Here is a 26,800-nt window from a genome sequence, read left to right on the forward strand (position 1 = left end):
GGGGGGAGCGCGGCCCGAGGGGCGGCACCATCGCGGGCGGGGAGGGGTAGGGGATGTCGGGGCAGGGCTGTGGGGTGAGGACAGGCCTAGGGCAGGGGACAGGGCTGTGGGGTGAGGGCAGGCCTTAGGTGAGGGCTGTGGTGCAGGGAAGGGCATGGGGACAGGGCTGTGGGGTGAGGGCAGGCCTAGGGCAGGGGCTGTGGTGCAGGGAAAGGCATAGGGACAGGGCTGTGGGGTGAGGGCAGGCCTTAGGTGAGGGCTATGGGACTGAAACAGGTATGGGGACAGGGCTATGGGGTGAGGGCAGGCCTAAGACAGGGGCTATGGGGCTGAGACAGGTATGGGGACAGGGCCGTGGGGCAGGAGCAGGTTGTGATACCTCAGGAGACTCCTATGGAATCCTACCAAATGTTTTCCACAGCCCTGTGCAGGGCCAGGGGCCAGCAGATGGTGGGGTTGTCCCCTGTCAGTACCGTGTGGTCAGTACCTTTGTGCAGCCCTGCCTGTGCCTGGGCTGAACAGCCCCCGGCACAAGTAGACACGGGGGCTTTCACATGACGAGTTACGTTACCTACGATTCCTGGTATTTAACCCCCCCTCTATGTATTACCAAAGGGTACCATTTCATGACACACTTCATGGAACCGACTCTGGATTGCTGCAGGAGAGCTGTACGGGTGGTCTTCCTGCTCACCTTGACACATGGTGGCGTTGGGCTCATGTAGGATGATACTACCACAGGTGACAGCTAGTGGGATCTTGCACGGTTACAAATTGCTTTAATTTAAAACAATTTCTAACCATGCAACCAGATAGAAGGAAAAAAAATTAGCAATGAGGGTGGTGAGACACTGACACTGGTTGCCCAGAAAGGTGTTGGATTCCTCATTCCTGGAAACATTCAAGGTCAGGTTAGGCGGGGTCTGAGCAACCTGGTCTAGTTGAAGATATCCCAGCTCATTGCAGGGGGCGTGGACTAGACAACCTTTGAAGGTCATTTCCAACCTAAACCACACTGTGATTCTATGAAATGGGCAAGGAGGTCATCTCACCATGGCAGACAGGCAAATGAGTCCCCAACTAAGTCCCGGTCCCTAGCTGTGGGCTGTATGTTGAATATGTTTGTGAATCCCCCAGCTAGCTTCTGGTTTCTGCCTTCTTCCGGGTTGGCAACAACAGGTGGAAGAAAACCCAAGGAACCCATTTGCAGAATCAGTGAATTAGCTTGGGACAGTCATAAAAGGCTGTCTGGCAGCCAGGCATCTCAGGGAGTCAAGTCCAGGCTGTGCACACATCCTTAATTTAGCCATTGCTTAATAATAGATGGATGGTAAACTGCAACCTTCAAAATAGTCTCCTAATATAAATTCGCAACGGGCAGCCTTGGCATCCTTTTCAAAGAAAAGAGGCTGAAGAAAAATCAATCTCTGAGGCTTTGAGGATGTGCTGACTGCTTTAATAAAAGGCAACTGAGCCAGAAAGACTTTCTGCTGGGGATTTCTCCACGATCTGTCTTTCGAGGGTGTACGTCCTTGAACAAGACGACCTGATTCCAACTGCTTGTAACCACAGCCTCCTGCCATACCAAATGTATACACCAAACATCACCACGGTCAGTAAGCGTGTGGAGGCCAAGCAGACTAAAACCCCAGGAGTGGCTCGCATGGATAGGCTTTGTCCACCCGCCCCACAGCTCCTGCACAAGGTGTCTCACAACCACCTGTGCCTCTGGGGCAGGTAGGTTTGTCCCGGGGCTGGTGCTGAGGTGGGCTCTCATGGCTGCAGCACTATCTCTAAAGCACCCTGCGATAAGCAGGGGACTCAGTGTTCCTGCTTTTCCTGTGTTGTTCCATTTCCCCGCTGGACAAAATGCCTCTGTGTCCCCATGGCAGGGGATGCTGGAAATGCCTGGGTGCTTTCCACGGGAGCTGGGCAGCACCTGGAGCTCTGGGTGGGCTCCTTCCTCGCCTGTGGCACTGCTTGCCTCTAGCCTGCTGTATCTGCATCATCTCACCCCCGGTTCAGCACCCTGGGTCCTGGATGGGATTTCCAGGCCAAATTGTAGGGGGGAGTTGCTCGTCTGGCCCTCTGCCCACCTGGGCAGCTCAGCACCAGCCCTTGTCCAGGGGCTCTGAGCCTGGGAGACGGCTGAGGGGCAGGGATGGTGGCTGGACTCCGGCACTGGACCTGACCTCCTGGAGGTCTGTCCATCTGCATATTCAGAAGTCGTTCCCAGCCGGTTGGCTGCCTCCAGCCTCCCCACTCCCTCTTTAAAGGACCTGAGCGCAGCGGGGAGGACACGGTGTGGGCGCTGCCTCTGCGGCATCCCCCCGGCTCTCGGGGTGCTGCGCTCCCCGCACCCCTGCACCCAGCTGAGCAGGGTGAAGAGGTGACATTGGTTCGGGTCGGGGACTGCTCGCTGAGAGGGGTGCGGTGGTGGCAGGGTGCTCTGTGCTCGGCTCTCCTGCTGAGGAACGCCTGGGGAGTCCACGTCGAGTTGTTCCCATTTTGGAGAGGACAAGCTTGCCGTCTCTTCTGAGCATCCTTGTTTCCTTCCTCGTCCATTTTCTTCAGGTAAGAGGGGCCTGGGCTGCTTTTTAGTGTTTTGGAAGGTGGCACTGGTGAAGGCTGGTAGGATGGAACCCAAGTACGCATGTGCTAACTCAGCGGGCAAAGGGCTGCAGTTTGCTTGGGGCAGGACCTCCTGGTCCTATGATGCTGGGGAGGCTGCAGGGGAGAGCCAAGGCTGCTCATGGTGGGCTGCTGTGGCCTGGGACTGCAGGCTCTGCTCCCATTCTCCAAATATCTAGCAGAAAGGTAGTGGTGCTGGAAGCCTTAGGCAAGCAGAGGACTTCTTGCCAGCTCTGAGTTGTATCACCCCGGCTTCCTGGGGCTAGGAAACCTCAGCATAGGGGATGGGTGAGCTCCCTGACCTCACTGCCGAACACAGAGGAGGTGAGAAATTGTGAGCAAGTGCCCAAAGAGGGTGTTTTTATAACAGATTGAAGCACCCAAAAGTGAGGCTGCAGGACGAGCTGTCTTGTGCCCGTGCCACACAGAAAGGCTTACGGGAGGATGCAATCTCTGACGGCGTTGCATTCGCTGCGTGGCTTTGCTGGAAGCGGCTGGCAGGCCAGGAGGCAGCTCGTTATACAAGGATGGGGGTGATGTTGAGAACTGCCAGCGCCCCAGCCTCATGCTGGCTGCGGGTAAACCAAGCAGTTTGATCGTCCCTCACGACAGACTGTAAGGAAAATGAAATCCTAGTGTTTGGGAGGGGTGAGGAGACCACACAGAAGAGCCACAAGTGGTATCGGGCAACCCAGAAAGCACTTGGTTTGTCAGGATTAGAGCTCTGTAAAAGGTAGAGCTTTCCAAGATTCCTGCCTGGAGCAAAAGGCTGTTTGAAGAAAGGTAACCTGATGAAAACCAGTGAGTAGAAACCCATTTTCTACACTGTTTATCAGCCTGGGGGACTCGCTGTGGGGCAGACAGTCATGGGGACAGGAGACTGATGGTGTTGAAAATGCTCAGACATTTCTGACTATTGCAAAAAAATCTCAGACGCTTTGAAGGTGTCTGAAAAAGAGATAACCCGTCCTACTTCATAGATGCAAAGCTGCTGCTAATTAACGTTTATGAAGAAGAAGCATCCCAGAGGGACAGTTACTCTGTAATTGCCCAGGATATGAGCTTTTGTGCCTTCTTTAGCAAAGCTGTCCCAGCGAGCCGAGGGGGTGGATCCCTGCCCGGAGTCAGCAGAACATTTCTAAGCCAGGGGCTGCTGGCTCAGTAGTTTTTCTTTTCCCCAGTAATCCCCATCCCCACCCCCGTTCCTTTTTATTCTGTGTTTTAACAAGTGCTTAGGAGCACTGTGCTGTGTTAGCCTGAACATCACCCTGCCCTCGGGGCTGTGGCAGCAGGTGCCGGGTGCCAGCAGAAGCACGCAGCAGCCATGCCCTGGCTTAGCAGCTACATGGCATGAAGGGCTTTGCCAGGGATGTAGCTTCCGTCCCCGAGCACCCAAACCCACCTTTGCCCCAGCGAGCGTGGCAGAGGGCTCCGTTTGGTGCTCACCACCCTTGTACCCAAGTCCACAAGCCCAGAGGGGAGTTTCCCCAAGGATCTCCAGAGCAGGCACAGCTGGTGGTGGGGGAAGTCCATACTGCTGGACCCATCCAGAACTCAAACCATGTGAAGTGAACTCTGGGCACCACAAATGCCTGCCTGGCAGGTGGCAGTTGTGATGGTGTCCAAGGCTTTGCTGCTATCACGCAACTCCCGACAGCCTGCTCAGGGGTTTGGCAGTGCCAGGAGCAGGGAATGGTCTGGGAATGGGGATGCCCTGGGAATCTGGGAGAAAATCTCTGGCCATGTGCATGCAGAGCTGCTGTATGATGTCCTGCCTGCTGACGTTTCTTGCTCTTTCTCCAGCTCCATACCTTTAGCAGGCTGAAACCTCAAACAGCTGGGAAGCCTGCCAGCCCATCACTGGAAATGATCCCAAACCAGCTGAGGGTCAGCCCTCTGGTGTCCAGGCAGGAAGAAGAGACAATGGATGGCAGCACTGCCTCTGGGCAGGACAGAGATGGTGCCATTGCAGGGCACAACCAGGGGGTGAAGACGGAGCCCTGTTTCCAGACCAACTCTCTCTTGCCTTCCCCCAGCACATCCCTGATATCACAGCTCCTCAGCCACCCGATGGTTGGCAGGAGCCTGGATCCTTCCATCCTTTTCCCTTCTTCCCAGGCAGTGGCCCTGCCTCAGGACTACGAGTGTAGTGCCTCTCCTGGAGAAGGAGCAAAAGCCCTGGCTTTCCCCACAACCCGAGCCCCAGCTTCCATGCCCTGTGCTGGTGACAGGGACCAGCTCTCTGACCAGCACCTACGAGCCAAGCGGGCCAGGGTGGAGAGCATCATCCAAGGCATGAGCCTCCCACCAACCCCCCAGGTGTTTGGCACCAGCCTGGAGGCAGCTTTCGGGCATGAGAGGGAGAGGGGTGGTGAGATGCCCCGGGAGAGCAAGAGGAAGCCGAGGGTGCCCCAGCAGGGCACAGGGGCAGCTGGGCAAGTGGCTCCCGTGGTGGGCAGTCCCCGTGCCGAGGGCTACCAGCAGCTGAAAGAGCAGCTCTGCCTTTTAGAGCAGCAGCTGAGGTGGCTTCAGGAGAAGTTCTCCCAGGTCTGTGACTCTGTGGATGCTGCCCAAACCCAGGAAGGTGCCGAGAAAGCACATCCACTGCCTGGGAAACCTGGAGACAGACCGGACAAGGACAGTGCTGCTGCCACTGGCAACCTGTGCAAAGCACCTCTCCGGAGGAGTGTCCTGGAGGTGCATGGGCCAGAGGAGGACAAGGACAGAGGTGACACAGTTGGGTTGCCCTCAGCAGCAAGGGTCCTCTCGCAGGCGCTGAAGGATGAGCTGGCCGGGGTGACATCGCAGGTGGTGGACTCCGTCCTGAAGACCATCTGGCCAAAGGCAGCCAGCCACCTTCTGCAGCAGCACCACAGCCTCCCAGTGTCAGGGCCAGGTGCCAGGAGGGAGTATGTTGCTGCTGGGAAATGCAGAAAGCCACTTGCTAAGCCATCTCCCACCAGTGCACTGGGCTCGCTGAGCTCACCCCAGGCTGAGGCCCTGTCAGGAACTTCAGGGAAGAGCCCGGGCTCTCATGCTGTCTCCTTCAGTTCAAAGGGGATCAGAAAACCCTGTCAAGTACAGAACATGGGTTATCCACTGGGCTCGGCCACCCCCGTCCAGGACAGCCAGCTGCTGAGCCAGCTGCTGGGCTGCGGCCAGCACGGCCCCTGGGGCAGCAGCTCTTGTGGGAGCCCTTCTGCTCCGGAGAGGGGTCCTCTGGAGTCCCTCAACTTGCACTGGGGAACCGTCAAACTGAGGTCATCAGTCGTGAGACAGCAGCAGCAGCAGCATCCCCTGCCCCTCAGCCCTGCCGACGTGGAGAGCCTGGCGCTGCTGCCAGCTGGCAGGGACGGCCGCGGGGAGCTGCAGGCTGTGATGGATGGAGCGCCCTTCACCTCCACCCATATATCCTTTGGGCTCAGCTGGAGAGATCCCTGGGCTCAGCTGGAGCTAGACAGATCCCTGGGCTTGGATGTGCTCCCCTTGTCCTCCAGAGCCACAGCTTGGCACAGTTCCTGCTGTGCCAAGTCCCAGGGGGGTTCCAGTCCCCAGGGCCAGGGTTCTCCTGGCTCCACAGGGGGCTAAAAAGGAGGGGGCAGGAAAGGGGTGCTGACCTATGGAGGGGCACTGCCACTCCTCAGGGTTGGCTAGATGCTGTAGCATAGCTGAGGGTAGAAGTCAGGAGCTCCCAAGCCTGCTTTTAGGCTATCCTGGTGTTCCTGTCATCCTAAGCCAGGAACAGGTGTTTCATGGATATCCCTGTTCCTACCAGCCCGGGAAGCACCGTGGGGAGCGGCAGCTTCCCCAGGGATGTTGAAGGGAAGAGCCCAGCCAGGGACAAACCCCCTCCACCCTGCTGCCAGGCCATGGGAAGAGGTTATTGCAGGCACCAGGCACATGTGTGCCAAGGCCAATGCCCAGGGATGCTCCGGTTGGGCTGCTGCGTGCAGGCTTTCCTTGACTCCAAGGCAGATCCAGGAGGCGCTGACCCCCGGCCACCTGAAGAAGGCCAAGCTGATGTTTTTCTTCACCCGCTACCCCAGCTCCACCCTGCTGAAAACCTACTTCCTCGACGTGCAGGTAAAGCGGCAGCACCTGGTGCTGGTGCCCAGCAGGGCTCCCAGGCAGCATGGCACCCAGCCCGCATTGCTGGGGAACCCCAGGGAAGGGGATGCTCTCGTGTGTCCCCCCCTGCCGTGCTGGCAGGAGCAGGGGGACAGCACACACTTCAGCCCCAGAGGGGCTGCTTGTGGCCATGGCAGATCTGGGCTGCCAGGTTTTCCCTCTGTGCTTTTGATGCATTGGGATTAAAGCATGTAGCATCATAGAATCATTCAGGTTGGAAGAGACCCTTGGGATCATCGAGTCCAACCATCTACCCTACTCTACAAAGTTCTCCCCTACACCGTATCCCCCAACACTACATCTGAACACCTCTTAAACACATCCAGGGATGGTGACTCAACCACCTCCCTGGGCAGCCTATTCCAGTGTCTGACCACTCTCTCTGTGAAAAATTCTTTCCTAATGTTCAATCTAAACCTACCCTGTTGGAGCTTGAAGCTGTTCCCTCTCTTTCTGTCATTAGTTACCTGTGAGAAGAGACCAGCAGCAACCTCTCTAAAGTGTCCTTTCAAGTAGTTGTAGAGAGTGATGAGGTCTCCCCTCAGCCTCCTCTTCCTCAAACTAAACAGTCCCAGCTCCTTCAACCGCTCCTCATATGATTTGTTTTCCATCATGAATCACATCACGAACGTGCCTCCCCCCGCACAGGGCTGGTGGGCTCTGAATCTCAGGGAGGAGAGGCACCATGGACACCCCCATGTCACAGTCCTGGCTGGTGCTTTTGTACCCTCAGGGCAGAGCTGGGTTTGGGGCCAGGCCACGACCTGTGGCTGGGCTTTGGGGGGCCCATGGGTCAGGAGGCTCCAAGCTGGTGTAACGCCTGTCCTCTGGCTCTCCCCCCGCAGTTCAGCCGCTGCATCACCTCCCAGCTCATCAAATGGTTCAGCAACTTCCGTGAGTTCTACTACATCCAGGTGGAGAAGTTTGCCCGCCAGGCTCTGCTGGAGGGCGTCGTGGATGCTGGTGCCCTTCGGGTCTCCCGGGACTCGGAGCTCTTCCGTGCCCTCAACACACACTATAACAAGGGAAACGACTTCGAGGTGAGGAGGGGGAGGCGGGGGGCTGGCGGGGTTTGCCGAGGCGAGGGGGAGCTGGGGACCTGGAGGTGCTGTGGGCTGATGCCCATCTTGCTGCAGGTGCCGGGGCGGTTCCTGGAGGTGGCCAGCCTGACGCTGCGGGAGTTCTTCAACGCCGTCAGGGCGGGCAAGGATGCTGACCCCTCCTGGAAGAAACCCATTTACAAAATCATTTCCAAACTGGACAGTGACATCCCGGAAGGGTTCAAAGCCACCAGCTGCTCCCAGGAACTGCTCCGCAGCTGAATCTCCATGAACACAGCCCCAGGTCCTGTGTGCAGCCACACCGTGTGCTAAGCACCTCCTGGGCGCTCTGTACAGCATCCTCTATTCTGACTATTTTCTCTCTGTCCTGTAAGACAGCTCCTGGGGTGAGGTCTGTTTCTTGCCTCAGGCGCTGGGATTTTATGCTGTGTGTTTTGCTCCCCTGCTCAAAGCCAGTGGGTCCTGCTGGGGACTTGTGGAGGGGAGGGATGGAGATGAAGCCATTAAGTTGGAGCCTGGGAAATCGCCCTGCCCCAGCTCTCCCCATGACCCTGGGCAAGCTGCCTTCCTTCTCTTTTCCACAGAGGGCCACAGGTCAGGGCAAACAGCCTTTCTGTTTATAACACGGGCAGAGGTCCTATCAGCGGGCAAAGGTTCCTTGGCACAGCAGAGCGGTGGCTGTGCCCAGTCCAACAGCACGCCCCGTTTCCATCCAGATACAACACACCAGTATCCAAAGAAAACAGCTGGTGAATTCCAGCATTTCAAGCACCCCATGAGGATGGTTGACCCTGTCTGGGAGATGTAAAAACAGTGTTTGTCATAGTTAGCCCAAACGACCTCCCCCACCACCTCCCCTGTGCTATTTGGCAAGAGCCCCTCCGTGCAGCTGCACGCTGGGGCCAAGCAGGTGAGTGTGTGCTGGTGGAAGCACCCCAGGAACATCCCAAACATCTCGGCTCCACAAACCTGCCTGCAGTAAAAGGGGAAGACATTATTTGGGATCTGTCAATCCCTGTGGATTTTGACATGAGCTGTCCCCACTGGTGAGGGGCTGGTCCTGTGGTCTGCAGCCCCATTGCTGTAGGGGTGTAAACCCAAGGAAGTTTCCTTTCCCTGTGGTCACTTTTCCACCTGACAGTGTGGTGTTTTGTGTTAAGGGCTCTTGCATCCTACCAGAGGTGGCAGTGGGGAGGGAAAGGCTGTGAAGAGGAGTGAGGTGCTGGGAAAGGCACAGGAGGGAAGCTCTGTGAGGGCAGTGGTGTCCAACTGTGGATGAGCAATGACATCCCCGTGCAAAACGCTGGGGGAGAAGAGGATTGGGAAGAAGTCAAGATGTTGTTGGATGTGGTGCAAGGTGCCAGCTGGGTGGTAGAGCCTGGCAAGAAATTCAGGGGAGGAAAATCACAGCTCCAGCATCAGAGGAGCACAGGGGGTGATCCACAGGCAGGGTGTCTGGGGGGGTAAGGAAGTGTGTGATAATGCCAGGGCAGGGTCTCCAAAACAGGGCCAGTTTTACAGTGGTTCTCCCCATTGTGAGTGCAGCTGGCCCAGTTTCCTGCTTGTGTTTGTATGTTCATTTCTTGAGGTTTGCATATTTTACATCCTCAACACCAAATTTACTCAATCCGTTTTTAAATAAACGCATAGTTTAAGTTACCCTTTTACAGCCCTAGAGACCTCTTTGATAACGTCGGGTCTAACACGTTACCTTGGGAATTTCTTGCCTTCTGTTGGGAAATGAGTAACACCGTGACAAAAGGGCTTACTCCTCCTGCCAGCATCCCTGCGGGGCTGAGAGATGTCCTCACTTAAACCCTCACCCCTGGTGAGCCTGCTCTGAACCACTACTGGAAGCAAGTGCAGCAGCCATCGGGCGGATCTACAGGGAGACACATCCCAAAGGTTACAGATGCCAGGCTCAGTCATACAGCACCTGAGAAGCGCTGCTGGTGGCACTGTGAAGGACAGGATGGTGCCATTCCTGCCAGCAATAACCACTGCAGAGCTGGAGTAATGCCTCAGGCTGGCAAAACCAACGTTGCTGGAAAGGGAAATGATGACCTGGCTCAGGGAAGGGGTTAGGAAATTCTTTTGGCTGTAGCTAAATGACCAGGGGACATAAGAAACAGGTTTACCGAAGACAGCCTGCTGGAACAAAGCCCTTTCTACAGACACTGCCTAGGGGAGCAGTTTCTTGCTTCCTCTGCTAATGTGCAAGTTTGTGGGTGTCAGTAAAGTGGCAGGTTGGGGGGCTGAGGGCAAGACAGTGCTGCAAATCATGGGGTCACAGAGTGGCTGAGGGTGGAAGGGACCTCTGGAGGTCATCTGTTCTGGTCCAACTCCCCTACTTAAGACCACCAAGAACCAGCTGCCCAGGACCATGTCCAGATGGCTTTTGGGTATCTCCAAGGAGGGAGACTCCACAACCTCATTGTTAACAGAGATGATGAACAGTATTGGACCCAGTGTTTGGGGCAGTATTGGCTGCTCCAATGTTTGCCATGTAACTGCAAGGAAGCAGGAACTACAGAGCTGTTTTACACCAGGTTCTGTGAAACGTGGACCCACATGACCATGACTAACAGCACCCTACAGTTGTCCTTTGCCTGTGATGAGGCCTCACTCACCTCTTGTATCTGTGGGATGAATTCTGTACAGGTAGACTTTCCATCCAAAGTAAAAGTAAAAAAAAGAACAAACAGGGCTAGAGAGACTCTGTAAAGGACAGGAGGCCACATGCACTTGTCTACCTGGCATCTTCCCCAGCAGCTTTTCAACCCCCTGTCCACCTTCATCCAAGCGTGACAAAGAGCACAGAGAAGTCAGGGATGCAGAGGGAGGATCTACCCACCTTTTGGTCACCCGCCTCACGCTCCCTCTGCAAGCAGAGCTCCTGTCCGGGCAGCATGGGATGCAGCTGCCTCCTCCTGGGGTGCTCATCCTCCTGGAACCAGGGCATATGGACCCAGGCAGGCTGAAGCAGGGCAAGCTGAATAGCAGCCCCGTGCTCCTGTGAGAGCCCTGGAGAGCAGCAGCAGCTGCCAGAGATGCAAAGAGGGGGACTCAGGCTGCCTTCCTTCAATCTAGGTTCATAGGAGCACCGATATGGAGAAGGCTGGAGCAGCACATCTGCTGGGAGGTGGGGAGAGCTGGGGTCACTCTAGGGGCAATAGAGCCTGAAGCATCCATTGGAAATAGGGTGTGAATTCTTAAGAAATTAGGGTTTCAGTGGTTGTGCTGTGCAGGGTGTGGTGTGTAATCTCATTTGCATTCTAGCAGTGTTTTCATATGAAGATGAGAGGGTGCCTGTCACGGGGAGATTTCTCCTGACACAGTGTGTCTGCTTGGAGGGCTGGGGGAGACAGGAGACCCGCTGCCTACCCAGTGACTATGGCCATCACCCTCAGGCTTGGGGTGAGCTCTTGCTTTACCATTTCCCACTAATTACCCGAGGAAGCAACGGGGGTAGCGCACTCACCTACTGCTGACTCAGCTTCATCTTTAAAAAAAAAAAAATAAAATCCTTTCCTGTAGTCTTATCCAAATTCCTGTGGTAGAGGCAAAAAGCCCACAGCCACCTCTAGCTGTGTCCCCCGGGAACGATTCCTCGGGGCTATCCTTTTCCATCTCCAATCACATTCATAACCCACCCACAGGAACACAGCCACTCGGCACAGCTGAGCAGCAGCAGAGGCCACAAACCACCAAAAGTCTCCATTTCCTGCCTCCAGGCTGCTCCTGTCCCACAGCAGCCAAAAGAGGGAGATGTGACTACATTGACTAAGCTGCCAAAGCCCTGACAGCCCTTATGTACTCATGTAGGTTATTACCTACCTTAAGAGCCCTTATTACTCATGTACAACTAATTAGAGCTCGAGGAAGTTCCTAGTGAATGTTCATCCTGTGTGCCGTAATAGCTCGGGGGGAAACTCTGACAAGCAATAAAACATTTCTGTTTTTTCTTTACTCCTGCTGATGATTCGGACTTGTCCACAGTGAGCGAACCAGCCCTAGAGGTGCCCAGCTCAAGCAAATGTTCTTGAAAGGGAACCTTCCCTTAAATACACACCTTGTGTGCATATTCAGCATCAGGGCAGCCCCCCGTGAGCCAGTGGCCCGTGCTCATGAAGTGTCAGCAGCATCTGCTGTCCCATTATATGCATTGAGAGGAGGGATTTATTCAGGTTACAGCACAAATACCGCATCTGAGAGACCCACGGTCACTTTTCAGCTGGAGAAGACACCCCCTTCCTCTGCTGCGCGGAGCTGCCCTGTTCTGCAGACCTGGCACCGCTCCTGGGGAAGGCAAAGGGATGCACGGAGAGACTGCAGAGATCAGTCTCAAGGGTAAAAAACCCTGTGGAGCCCCACAGGACAGACTGACACCTCTAGCTGGTAGAGAAGGCTTTTCCTTTCTGCACACGATGAAAAACCACGTTAGTGAGACCCATGGACCAGGGGATGGGAACCGAGAGTGGAGCTGTGCCAAGTGCCAGCCTCACAGCAGCAGCCAGTTGGGCTGTTCTCCCTTGACTTTGGCAATGAAAAGCCCCATTTTGATGAGATGGTGGCAATAGAGCCGCAGAGACAGGGCTGCACGCTCCCTTCTGGGGCACCCCATCTCACCAGCTTGGGTGCAGAGAGGAGCAGGTGGAGAAGGGAGATGTCTCACTGGGGGCTCTGCCCAGACCAGGCATGCATTATGACAGGGAGGACATCGTGTGGCCCAGGGGCTTTCAAGGAAGATTCTGAGTGATGGTTCAAGAGGAGTGAGAGGATAGCCAGCCTCTGCTGGAAGCTGAGCACAGACTTGCCTCCACCACCCAAACCCAGCAGGTTGGCCAGGGGTAATGCTCCTCTTGGAGGGGAGGCAGCTGGGGTGGGAGAAGATGGAAGCCAGGCTGTCAGAGAACAAGCACGTGTCCATGCATAAATATCAAACAAGTAATTCCATTTTTAAAAGCAGGCATGATGTAGGATGCTTGAGAACAGCTATTCCAGTAAAGCCAGTGAGAGCGGTGCCACAGATCTGAAGGAAAAGCAAATTTAGGTCAACACTCAACACGTGTGAGGATATTTATACACTAATTCCTTCTCAGCTAACTGTACAGGCTGCTAAGTCGCAGGTGAAGTCCCATGTCATGATCAACTTTTTTTTTCAGTAACTTGTAAACATTACAAAGACCTCAAATCTGAGAAATTTCTTATTTTCTCCTTTCAGGATGACTTTGAGCGGATTTACAGTAAGCCATCACACCTACCATCAGCCTCTGCAGTATTTCTACAGGCTTCCCAAATTAAGTAACTTGGATTTAATAACTTGGTTTTTAGCACTTGGCTTTTGATTAGAAGTTCATAGGGTACTTTTCATTATGTGTATCAGCATCAAACACCGTTCTTGGGTTTGCTATTCCAATAAAACAGGCACTAGACATTTTCTGGGGCTATTTCCCATTACTTGCTAAGCAACTCTTGGTGATACAGCACTTGTGCCATGGCAGCTTCCCTGCTGGTGTTTATTGCTCAGGCTTTTGTTGTTTTCTCGCTAGTTGTTCTACTAAATTAACAAGGATCATTCTTAAAAGTGCCAGCCTGTACCCAACAGGATCAATTTCTTTGTCTTATCGAAACAGCTAAAGGCAAGTGGTGAAGTGAAAAGCTGCGGGTGTGAAAATACAAGAGAGGAAAAAATTTGAAACTTCAAGGAAAATATTTTACTGGATTTCCCAAAGCACGTATGTGTCATGTATAGCTTTACACAAAGAACAGAAATTATAAAAAAATACTTCATATTGTTTTAAAAAAACTAAGCGAAATACCTGACAACACACATGTATATACATATCTATACATCTCTATATAAAACTGTCCTCATTTGGTTCTGAGAGAACGAGCACAGAATATACGACAGCTTAACTAATCGTTTTCAATTTCTAATTTCCAGGTCTATCAGTAAGAAACAGTAGAAATAAAGACAACTTCTAGAAACACCATGAATTCATGCTCAGGGGAAAAGCAAGGCCAGCCCTAGGCATTTCTGCATCTGCCGAGTCCCCAGGAATGGCAGTACAACCTGTGTTCAAATAAAAACAATTACAAAGGCTGTTTTTAAATAAAACACTTTAGGAATAAGTAGCTACAGTTACAAAAAGATAATGCTATAGAAACGGTATTTTTAAAAGCCACAGTGCTCTCCTCCCTTGAGCAATCATTATAAAGCAGAATTATCATCTGTTCACGCTCCCGGGGCCGCCGCTGCGAGCTTTATCCCAGGCAGCAGCAAGGCCGGGTCTTCTCAGCTCCGACAGCTGCTGGACCACAGAATTTTTAGTTCATTGTTTCTTTTGTGGAAGGCTGTGCCCACAGCGTGGCATTTCCAAGCCAGCACAGAGCACCAGGGGCTTTCCACTCAGCAGTGAACTCTTCAATAACCTCTGGGTAGAGCACAAGCCCCTGCTGCTGTCAGGGCTCAGGTAAAGCTCTTCACCCAGCTCTTCTTTATCACGCTGCAACTCCAATTTATTCTGTGTCTACTTCTAACCCCTGAGCTTCAAAGCAACCTCACCTGCGTTTCTGACTGAACATTTAATAAGCAATGCTATCCCAAGGACCAGAGCAATCTTTGCAGGAATTCGCAGCATCTGGAAGTTGGAAACACCATCTCATCAACGGTCCAGTCAGTGGAGGACTCTGTTCATGGCACAGGGTCTTGGCTTCCCAAGGCTGTAACGGGCCAAGCCAAGGCAAGAGCATTTGATCTGGTGACAAATGTTCTGTTTCAAGAACTTCATGGAGCTTTGACTATTTATTGAGATGTAAAGGAGTGACAATACTATACTCACCCATATGTTAGCACTTAACTGGAGAAATGTCCATTAACACCATACTTGAGAAATTGCTTGTGCAGGCACCTTCCACACCTGCAACGTAACCAGGACGCTGGTGGCAACACTTTCTGCATTTGAACAGTCACGCTAATTGGGGAAACAAAATCCTTGCAGATCCTGGGCTTACTCACAAGGATGATTGTATTTCATTTTTTTTGAAGGGGCCACCTCACACTGGAAGGACCACTGTCTTTGGACCAGTGTCTCCTGAGCAGCTACTGTGGGGAAGGCTGCAATGGCACAGAGCACCCTCTTGGTGCCGAAGAAACTGTGGCCGTGTCAACTCTCAAATAGCTGAGACAAAACTACAGCATCTGCTCTCTCCCAAGTTGCTGTAAGCTTGTTTCCGTAAATCTGCACTTTGCATTCCAGACAAAAAAATAGCCATTTCTCTCCTTTACACACTCGGGAACACCAGTGGCTCTCCTGTTCTCTGCTAACACCCTACGGTCTGGCTGCATCAATACAGTGAAGCCCACCACCTCCTTGTGGTATTTATTCACTTACTCAGGTCACCACGCCACCATCTGTGACCATTCTCCCCCAGATTTACTGGTTATGCAAAAGCAAGTTTAGCTTTTGACTGTGCCATGAATCATAGGCCAACATTTATGTGGGAATACCCTCCCTTCAAGTATCAAGATCTGTTTCTTAACAAATAATGGAGATTAAGGCCTTAGTCAGTCAGTAGATTGGCAGTTACCATCAGATCTCCATCTTACCTCTCTTAATATTACTGTATGGCCTGTTGTGTCAATTTCAGCCAGAGCCATCAGCCTCAGAGCCATCCACTTGTTCTTTCCACATAAGTTGTCCTCTGGCCATTAGTGGCAGTGGCAATCCTTTGTAGAGCAGCTCCTCTCTTTGCAAACGATACTGGAACCAGTGTGGAAGGTGTTCCTCAGGAGCATGGCACTGATTTCACCTTGAAAGCAGCATGTGATGTCCCAAATGTCTTTTTGGAAAAAATGACTGGCCCTTGCACCATCCCAGCCACATGCTCCACCGATCCACGGACCCTGCTACTACAGCCGTTTGCAGAACTCAATTCACCATCTCACACAGCTTCTCCTCTAAGTCTTCTGGTGCCAGTTCAATTGTCTTTATTCAGTATATTATTGAATGGCTGTGAGTTTGCAAGCATTCAGTGGCTTTTTCCACTGGAAATAAACCATAGAGTGAAGAGCCCCACACCCAAACCACCACAATGCACGCTGGAAGCTGAAGCTGAGAAAAGACTCTCAGACAAACAAAATAACAATTAAGAGAGCTGGGGGAGAGGAAGGTGGAGAGGATAGATAAAATGCAAGTATTGCAGATGTAATTCTGATTTCATGCAGGTGTAGAACAGAAATCCAAAAAAGTAATGGAGTAATGACAAAGTAAATATTGTGTTACAAAAAAATCAGGCCCTACATACGAAAGACCTACATACAGTAGCCCTAATTCCTTGTATAAATAAAGGAGTGCTGAGATTAACAGGGAGGAAGGCTTTATGCAAACACCTCTCCAATGTCTGTTTTCCCCGTAAGACATTTAAACAGAACTGTAGCACTGGGAAAATCCTGCCAGAACATTCAGTTCCGCACTGTTAAGATTCAGCACACAGGTATGTTATCCATACATGCGACCGCAGCGTAGGCTTCTGACATTCAGTGCGCCCCAGCACATGAATCCACACCATAAACAGTCCAAAATCCCACGCAATTCATCCACCATCCTGCATTAAGATGTAGCATCTCCCCAGCCTGTCTGCAAAACGGAAGAGAACCGACTCATGAGGGTAAACCCCTAGATAAAAATCAAGTTAATTATGTCTATGAGAAGTTAGAAGGTGATTTCTGAGAAGCGTCACTGAAGATGTGCATCTTTGTGCCAATCCCTCTCTGGTGACAGGGCTTATCTGCTCCACATTAACTGTTCAGAGCTTGGCTCAGGCGCATCCCGGGTGCAGGACGGAATCCCTGTGTGCATAGGGTTCAAGGGCAACATGTCAGTGACGCTGCCGGAGGTAGGCTGCTCCTTCCAAAGGCAAAGCTGCTCTTAAAATAAACCAAACTCCACAACATCAGCAAAAAAAAGCAGCCAAACAAAAAAAATCCCAGTTGGTAACAGTGGAAGTCAAAATACGGTGCCGAATTGCTATTGAGCATTTTTCTCCCTGACATCACCAAAAGCAGCATTTTACATATTATCCTATTATCAAAACCTTTGTCTTTTATCACAGTTATAAAGTTAACAAAAAAAAAAAAAATATCTGACACTGAATGCTGAATTCCAGTTCTTGCTTTTTTGCAACCTATTTCTACCCTTTTATACTTTCCAAAATTCCCTAGAATAGTGTCCAATCATGATTTTGCTGCTAATCTATATCCTTTTTGCCAGGGAAGATGCCAACCAGGTATTTGTAAAATATTTTAACAACGTTAAGGACTGAACTCAATGCCATTTTAGTGCCATTATTTCCAGGGGTCGGTCTTCTCCACAGCTGGTTTATCAAAGGTAGTGAACAATAAAAGCAGTAATATTAAAAAAAATATTAACAAAAAGAAAGCAACCTACAAAGTTAACAACGCTTAGCAGAAAGTTAACAACGCTTCTACAGTACACAGTCTCCATCTGTACATTCTGAACTCTGTATTCACCAGGTCTATACTACTTGACACAAATACACAGGGGGAAAAGAAAAAAAATCACAGCAAAGACTGAAACTTGAAATATAGCTGTGCAGAATGCTCCAAAGGCCACGTACAGGTCTCAAATCCCTGCTGGACTGGACTAATCCAGCTGGAAACTAAACATAAAGGAAACTGATTGCAGCATCACACATTTATTCAAATTTTCTATAATATACATATGAGGTACGTTACACATCTGTTTATGACCTGTGCTAGAAAACAAAGAAAAAAACCCACGCCCATTAGGTTAATTATCACAAGGAGAGAAGTACATTATTCATCTCTCCCGTACACCGAGGCTAACAAGTCGCTTCCATTGTTGAAATTAGATTTCCCTCATCTTGACGCGTGCAGCCAAGGACAAATTAAGATAAAAGGAAACGCCACAACAGTCCTGAAAAGGAAAAATCAATGTGTACTATAAGAGATAAGCTACACATCTTTATCTTAGAAAGGTAAATCTCCTAAACTGGAAGAACTAATATACCCAAGTCTCAACCTAAAGCATTCATCTAAATAAGAGACTGATATGGAACTGCTGCAGAGAGAGTATTTTCCAAGGCAATGACATTTGGAATCAATCAAATGAATAAAAACACCCAGACGAAGAACACACATAAATTACACTCCTGCAAAAACATAGTCACCTCATCACCAAGCCTCACATCAATTGGCCAGATTTATAAGTAATGTGGATTTCTGAAGTTCCATTTCACTGGGAAGGGTAAACAACTGTCCATGACCACAGCACCCATATTTTCTATTTATGGAACTTAGCACCAAAAAAGTCAGATGCTGAGAAGAAATGTCTGAACGAAGAGATAAATTTTGCGCTACTCCTTCACAAAGGACAACCTCTATGAGATTTCTCAGCTGTAACAGACGCTGTTGAGGAACTCATCTCCAAAACTCTGATGCACCGGATGCTGCTGCACCAGAGTGTGTAGTGGAGAACAGCCCCTGACAGAGAGATTCTCTGGACAACTGTGGCTTTTCAAATGAAATTCAAGACGGATCTAGATGCGGAATCCAAGAAACTATCAAAACAGGGCGCAAAGTGACAACATGGTATGGTCAGCATTTTTGCATTTGGCAAAACGTAAATCGTGCCAGTCTGAACTTATGGATAGTCCTTCCCTCCACCGTAGCACACTGTAAGTCTAGCGTATGGACAAGGGAAGGATGGAAATCCACAGGACCGAGACAACCCCCTACAAGCCAGTACTGGGACACAACTGACAAAGGAGGTGATGGAGAAATATTTATTCCTGAACGTCACAGGTTTCATCAATTCCCCACACTGACCCAAAGCCAAGCAGTCACATAGCTTTTTAGTCAGATTTTTGTTCTGCTCCAAGTTCATCTTCAAGTAGGAGGTACAGAGGTGCACTGGTCACATACTACTAGCAGTGCAGCATACTCACCATGTTAGTGCCTCTCCCAAACAGATTTGTAGATAAATTGCTGAATATTCTTCTCAAGTTACATCTGAAACATATATATTGCAATGAAGCTATAACAGAGTTTTACGTGAAAATGAGGAAGTTTATACCCAAGTTTACTTCAGGACCATCCCTTCAGCCTTACAGCAGATTCTCTCTGCCTGCTGGGAGAAGGGAAAGGAGATACAAATCATTATATTCCTAATAAAGGAATATGTAGATTATAAACTCCTTGGAAAAGGGTATTCACATTCCTCCTTAACTGTAAAGTACCTACTGCAAAATGTGCAATAATACCTCATACACCCCACAAACCTGTTTGAACCATTCACACCAGAGCTTCAAGTATGTTCCTTTGTGAGAGATCTCCGTATCGTCTCTGGTGAAGCTTCTGAGATCTCTTAGCCAGAGCGAAGTCAGCAGGTTCTTCTGTCAGAAGAATCTTTGGTGCTTTGGTTTGGATATTTATCCTTATTTTTCTTCATTCCAAGAGGAAAAAAGCAAGATTCAATAAGAAATCTTGGAAGGCTTCAGAAGAATTATTTTTTGCTACATTTAAAGACTCTACAATCAAAAATCAGCCACTAGTAAGTTAAATCCCATTTTCCATTAGATGTCAGCAGTTGTCAAGCTTTTTAGCAGGATATAAAAAGACTGTTTCACTTTCTTTTGCCTTAAGGAGAGGCATCAAAGATCTTGTTCCATATTTATGCAGCACATAGGTTCAATGGAGCGCGAAATCTTGCAAGTGATACTCCACACAATAGTGCAATGTCAATCCACTGAAATGTTTTCCATAGAAAAGAGATGATTTTTTCTTTCATGAAGTAGAAGTTAATGGTTTAAAACTGTATTGGGCAATACGAAACCACAAAAATTTAATTACAGTGGAAACAATTTCAAGCTTTTGTATTTTCTCCAATTTAATCCTAACACTAAATCAAAGCTTTAGTGCCATCTGGTTATTATTACCTCAAAATTTTTTATTTCTGTGAGATTTTAATTGAAGAGCACAATGAGACCTGCTACCAGACAAGTTGATCTGTGCGGGTCTTCTTCAAAGGAAAGAATTTGGCAACTTCAGTTCAAAGGAAATAGAAAAACAAACACCTTAAAAAACAGCAGTAAAGACTCATTGCCTGCACAAGAGTTCTGAGCAGCAACAGAGGCTCAGAAAACAATGCAGGTGTGTTTGTTGGTAAAGCTGTGCTTTCTCTGCTTCAAACAGTAATACAGTGTTCTGAAAACCCAGAAGCTACACGTACAAAGGCTCCTACCTGGATCAGCAACAGCAATCAAACCAAACTTTTATTACTATCTGCATCAGACTTACCAAAACAGAATAAAAAAATGTAATTTTTAAACGCTGCTTAAGATACCTTGTCACCCCCATACGGTGTAGTGCCAAATTAAAGTCATTGTCTGTATTACCTACCTGTCACAATAAGTATTTAGATTTTTTGTGTTTTAAGGCCATTTACAATCTGAAACAGGGAAGAACTGCAGCTCTGCTCCCTTTCTGTGCTAATCCCCAGAGAAGAAAAGTAACATCCTACAGGATTTAAACAGAAGAAATCTTAGTTTTTGAAAGATTCTCTTTTTTTTTGGCCAATTTTTCAGTTTACATGTAACTTGTTATGGCTCGTGCTTATAAGAGAATGAACAAGTACTTTCAAATCACCCTTAACAGGCTTTTTCATGATTAAATGCTTTCTATATTAGCGTGCTCACCTATACTTTTGACACAATACAAGGGAAACAGTGTGGAGAAATATTTGAACGACTGACACTCCATAGCACAAGCCCTAGGGAAAGGCCTCCCCTCCCAATGAGATTCCATCTGAGAGTTCTACACATCAGAAAAAATATCAGGAAAAAGTGAAACTGCCACTTCCACCGAGGCAGCTTTAAGGTTTGCATATTAAGATCTTAAATCCTATAATTCAAAGAGACCAGAGCCTCTCGACTAGAAACCTGAATGGAAAACATCAGTGACTTCAAAACACTTTGTCCCTCCATTTCCAGTAACTTGCTGTACTTTTTGTTTGGTAACAGCACTTGCGCTTACCTGGTTTAAGCAAAATCATGAATAAAAGAGCACATTCTGTTTCCAAACAGTATTAATCAGCTAGAAAGTGATAATCCACCTGAATGAAATACTGTCATCACCAGTTTTCCAACCTACATGCATGAGGAAGAATTAAGGCGCCAGGCTGCAGATCCAGTACCATGCACATTCAGAAGTGGTAGAAACAGAACCATAATTGCTGAAACACTCCACAGTAAGAATGAAAGAGAACAGTTTCACTATGAAGAAGAAAGGGATAGAGCTCGAGCAGAAATCAGAAGAGTTACTCGGTGTTCCTTTACTTGTTGGAAGGATTCTGATTTGCACCTGTAAGAATGGATGGGCAGGAGAAAAGAAAAGAAAGAAAACTTGATTCAAGTTTTATGAGAGAATAAAGATGATTGCCCTAGAAACTCAAAATAGAAAGAGAATTGTGCCATTCGTATTTTAAATTCTAGGCAATTTCTTTCCTTTCTCTTCTCATTTCTGCTATAAGTATAATGAGTCTTACATCACCATGTTGTAAGAAATTGAGTATCTTTTTACTCACTTACAGTTCATGCTGCAAAACGTGCAGATCTCAACTGAGACGGCCACCTCTGCTTCCCAAGTATGTTATCTCACAGTATGGAGGTTCTCCTGATGCAGCTGGGTCCCAAATTGTCAGTGGACCTCAAGGTCAGCATTGAAACCTCTCTTCCCAAAAGTAATGTGGGAAACATTAAATAATGAAGAGAGGTACAGAAAAAAGAACCATATACCCATCAGTATTTGGCTTCCTGAGGATGCAGACCATGTGAATGTTCCACAGGCAAAGAAAACTCCCAGTTCTGCTTCCCCTTTCCAGTCCACATATGCTGAGCTACAGTGCTCCAGGAGAGTTCCTGGGTTTCAGTTCAGTCAGCTCCCAGTCAGCTGGCTGAACGCTGGCAGAGGTATTAGGAACTTCATAGCAAAAAGCACTATTGGCCTCCAAACCCAGATCAACCACGTTTTCTTCAAGTCCCAAGGTCTGTCGAATATTATATGGGTTTCCAAAATTTTGTGGCAGCAATAGTAATAATAAAATGGCAGAACCTGCTAAGGGAAATTGTGTCCGAAGAGTATGAAACGATTCACCATGGCAGCCGCATGAAAGATATGGATAAAGAATATTTTTTTCTTCTGGTAACAATAAACTTATTCAGGTGGCAACAAGCTGTCCCACAGGCTGAATTACTTCATGCCTTTGAAAAGGATTCTCAGAGTGTTCCAATGCTGTTGAAATCTTAAATTGGGAGAAAACTGCTTTTGGCTGGTGAGTTGATGTTCTTCTCTGTCATTCAAAAACACAGTAATAACAGACTATTCTTCTGCAGGAAGAATACTTTCTAACGTGACTTGCAAAGCAAGATTCTTCCTAATTTTTAACTATTCAACTGGATTAGATGTGGGCTTTTGGGGGACAAGTTAATATATTTGTTTCAGTGTAATAGTACAACCCTACTTTTCCAATTCAACCCTTTTATAAAAGGATGCCCATGGTATCTAAATGGTTGTTCAGGATTAAAAGGCTTCAGAAAATAGTTAAAACAATGCCTTACAAACAGACAGTAACAACAGTGTATTTTGTTCACCAACAGACAGACAAGGCACAATTAATAGACAGGGTTCACAAGGATGACTGAAGCAAAGCCCAGAAAATACCAAACCCAACCTGACGGGTGAAAAAAGAAACTCTAACTTGTACCAACACCAATTCTTCCCTTCTAAAGACTGGGAATTAATAATGCAAGGTAAGTTGTTTATCTATGTTGCTGTAAACATTTAAGAAAAAGAAAATCATGACATTTCCAGAACCAACATAATATTCTATGCTATATTTTCACTCTTTCATACCGAAGTCAGACCATCATGCTTAATGAGCAATCCTACAGTAAAACACAAGGTGACTGAAGGTGACAACTAAGTTCTAATCACATGTCTAAGGTTGCACATTCCCTTGCAAAAAGCACACGTACTTTTACCATGAGACATGAAGTTTCAATATTCTTGAAAAAGCAGACGATCTTGAGAAAAACTGAAGTGCCATAAGAAATTGTAATCGACAGAAAATACTGTTTTAACAGTCAACTTTGCTCAAGAGGCAGCAGTTCCGTTCTGCAGCAGCTGATGGTTTTTTTCAGAGTTGTATTTTTAAACGTGATGCACTGCACAGAAACAGTCCAACTCAGAGTTAGCACAATCTCTGGCACGATCAAAGATGGATCATTATCCAAGAGCACCGGATGCATATTTTCCTATTTAGACATCAATGAACGTGGGGATTCTTTCTGTTCAGCACTGTGAAAGACTCTACTGCCATTATCAGTGTGCAGAGGACGAGTAAGAACTAAATCAGGATCAAAACGTACTGGATACTGAAAAGAAGGGTTTTCCAGACAAAAGCAAAATAACTAATCACCAACCCCTGACTATGAGTCAAACATGGGAATACCTAGCTATTTGCAGTTCTGTCAGCAGCAATGATTAATTTTTCTTTTTTGCTCTATTTCCTCATTCACTGAAGGACTAGAGTATGTAGAATCTGTTACAGGTTGTAGTTCTGACATAAATTATTTTCTCTGAGAGCCAATTCCCATCAAGCAGATGAAGACTGACCTGTGAAACATTCAGACCAACTGAAACAAATGACAAAGATTATGACAATGATATTTCTGTACTACAGAAATGGAAAAGCTCTGAACTCCAAGGAAACAGGAAAACAACAACAAAAAACCCCAAGCCCTTCCGCCTGTTCTGATTAAACAGTCTGACAGTCTCCAGCAATATGTTTTCATAACTGAAATTCTGCCCTAAACTTGAAGACTGATACCTTTTCTCTCTGTTCTCAAAGTGTAACCTTATGTGCATTCTCCACTCATCTCTCTTAATTACACATGCACCACAGAATAAACAATGTGACCCCGCTGGGCATTATCTACTAAAATTATTTTCAAAATTGTTAAAAACAGTAAACAATATGATCAATTCTGTCACATGCTATCTATTTACATGCTCCGGAAATATTATTTAGCCTGGAAAGGAAAATGTTAGAAAAGGGTCCAGTTTGGGTGCATTACCAAAAATACAGACAAAACCATTATCTTAAATGGTTATCTAAAACCTTCTTAAAAGTCAAGAAACAGCACCAACTCATACCAAGGGCATGCCACAATAACTCCAGTTTTGTTATGGACAACTGAGGATAGACTAAAACCAATTTTACACGTACCTGAGAGAGTATCTTCTCTGAAGTGAAGCTTGCATGATTTCCACAGCAACACACAACACTGATTTTTCTTGTTAACTATTAGTTTCCCTTTGTCAACAATTATCAATCAGAATTCAGAGTACTTAGCTACATTTAAAAAGTAAAGTATAGATGCTACATAATGGTATGCATACACAGAAAATGCATATTTATTACCTTCCATTTTAAAACCACTGCATTTAGGGAGGTTGATTTTCTTGTATTAAACACATTCAGGGCATAACACAAGCTCAGCTATTCGCTTCTTTTACCAAAGGACTTTCAATCATGCACCACAGACAAGGCTGAGAGACATTCAATAAACCAAGAACATTAGAATGGCAAACAAAACCATCTATTAGCATCACAGCTCTCCCTTAACAGCACGAACTACTGCTATACCAGAACTAGCTGATTTGCCAACCTAGATGCAAACCGCAATGTAATCACTCAGCAGAGCAACAAATAATAGCAGAGAAGGAAGTTCAGGACTCTATTTTCTTCCCTCATAAAGATCAATAGGGAAAAATAAACCAACTCACCAGTAAAACAGCATTTTTTTTTCAGATTTAAACACCTTGCCTGCTTACAACACTGTTAACACAAGGCATTTGCTTCAAAGCCCGAGAGGACAAAAGAAAGTTTTCATAGCAAACCTGATGCTGTGGCAGAAGTGGTACACCATCATCTGTGAAGAATTTGTACTAGTTTTAATAGCGTGGACTGCTATTCGTTTATCCTTTTTAGCAAGCTAAACACATCTATTAAAGGAATAGAAGGGTATAGCTTTTGGTCTTTGCTGCTTCTTTTAATGATGTTTCTCTATGTGAGAGTAGACCTAGGAATGGAATGAAATACCCTGATAGGGATCAGTGTTGGCTAGAAGACATAGTAAGACCAAACTGAATTTTCTAGGCTGCCCTCCAGAGAACCCTGCAGTACCTGTTTTCAAGTTGACCATTAAAAAACTGTTTTTCATACATTACTACCTTGAGTATTTCAGAGCCATCCAATAAAATTTATACTCATGTAGTAATGAAAATTGGATATAATTGAGAAACTAGGATCCAAAAAATAACGATCATTCCTGCTCTCCAGGAAGAATGAGAATGGTATGGCTCCTAAAGGCCAGCAAAACCTGGGGCCTTTAATGGAGCCGCCTATGAGAAGAAGAGCAGGTGATAAACCCAGAAGACAGGACACATTCCAGAATATGAGCACAGCACCTCTTCCAAGTAAGGACAGTTCTGAGCACTGTCAACATGTGAACACAGACCACATTTAAAATGTCAAACAAAAACCATGCTCCACGGCCCACCAAGAACACCGAGTTTATAGTGAAATTTATTGTTCTGCTTCCTAATACAATAAGCTACAAGGTACATACAGTATAAAACGAGAACGGCCACAAAGCAAAGGTGATAAACATTCTGTAACGGTACAGTGGAGGTAACGTCTGTCTAAATCCTTCCACTTTATCCCACAAACAGCAGCTAAAACTACTGGCCCTCCCCCTCCCTCCCCTCCAAAAAATATTAAAAAGTAAACTGTCTCTCTCACTTAGGAGCAGTGGGATTTGTTGGGTTTTTTGAGGGCATCGGTTATCTGCCAATATTTCAAGAAAATTGCTGAAACTAAAGTAACAAAGAAAAACTGTGAAGGTGGGAGTGACATAACCCATGCAAGATGCTTGTGACACCTTGGTTCACTTCTCCTCCAAGCAAATGGCCTGTAAAGAAAGGAAAAGTTTGTTACACCAAGCAAAACAGCAATTAACATGGTCAGAGTTAAGATACAGTAAGCAAAATCTGAACTAGACAGGATTAGACACACAGCTACTCTTTTAATGAAAACATAATCTTCCTGTTAATAAGGTTATTATTTTTAGATGCTGTACCTGAGGGTGCATGTTGGCAGGGGCACAGCTGACATCTATTATACGAGGCTCCAAATCAAGTAATATTGTCTGGGAGAACTCTAACAATGACATGACTCAACTCTTAAAAAACACTAAGTAAACACGCAGGCAGACTGAATACTTACCTTAAAGGCACAAAATTCCATTTAACCACTTTTTCATATATACTTGGTGCGGTTGAGGGCTCTCTCAGCAAGATGACCACTTTCATCTGTTATTTTCTCCCAATCTGTTTGTCCAACAACAAAACCAATAGCCCTTTTCCTGTCTGCATCTTTTTTTTCTTCTAGATCTGCCCACCGCACCTATGGAGAACATACTATCAGTAGAACAATCTCTGAAGAAATCCTGAGACAAGTCTAGCTTTCCACTGCAGATAAGAGCACAAGAATTCTAATTTGTACTCATTTTCATTCGAACAGGTAAGTATTAATTTGTTTTCTGATGAGTACAGATGGAAACTACAGCAATTACGTTATTTTTAACTGAATATTCCAGGTGTTCCACAAAGTAGAAGCAAGCTATGGATAATTAGCCTTTTCCATTTCAATGCTATAATTCTAAGAGTTGAAGTGTAATTACTACAATTATTTTTCTGTTCAAAGCAATGCCTTCTGCAGAAAAATTATCAAAGATAAATTAATTATCTTCAGTTTCTGTACAACCTGTCTTTCAATTGCACAATGGAAACATCTAGAAGACAACTATGAAAC

General features: G+C 47.3%; 2 protein-coding genes across 3 annotated transcripts in view; one reads left to right on the forward strand and one right to left on the reverse strand.

The window, feature by feature from the left end:
* The first annotated feature begins 4,497 nt into the window (after nt 1-4,497).
* On the forward strand, nt 4,498-8,081 carry PROX2 (prospero homeobox 2). The gene is made up of 5 exons (XM_014941632.1): nt 4,498-6,050; nt 6,603-6,732; nt 6,897-6,932; nt 7,557-7,799; nt 7,896-8,081. The coding sequence occupies exons 1-5, from the start codon at nt 4,498-4,500 to the stop codon at nt 8,079-8,081; spliced, it is 2,148 nt and encodes a 715-aa protein (XP_014797118.1).
* A 6,778-nt stretch (nt 8,082-14,859) lies between these two features.
* Nucleotides 14,860-26,800, reverse strand: part of YLPM1 (YLP motif containing 1) — a 53,826-nt gene continuing 41,885 nt past the window's right edge. For both annotated transcript variants that reach the window (XM_014941772.1, XM_014941771.1), the window contains 2 exons: nt 26,213-26,392; nt 14,860-25,898 (listed from right to left, as the gene is read on the reverse strand). In XM_014941772.1, the coding sequence (XP_014797258.1) occupies nt 26,246-26,392 (147 nt within the window). In that variant the 3' untranslated portion in view covers nt 14,860-25,898; nt 26,213-26,245. The remainder of the gene's footprint in view (nt 25,899-26,212; nt 26,393-26,800) is intronic.

The sequence above is a fragment of the Calidris pugnax genome, unplaced genomic scaffold (assembly GCF_001431845.1).
Source record: "Calidris pugnax isolate Ruff unplaced genomic scaffold, ASM143184v1 scaffold56, whole genome shotgun sequence".
Taxonomy (NCBI): Eukaryota; Metazoa; Chordata; class Aves; order Charadriiformes; family Scolopacidae; genus Calidris; species Calidris pugnax.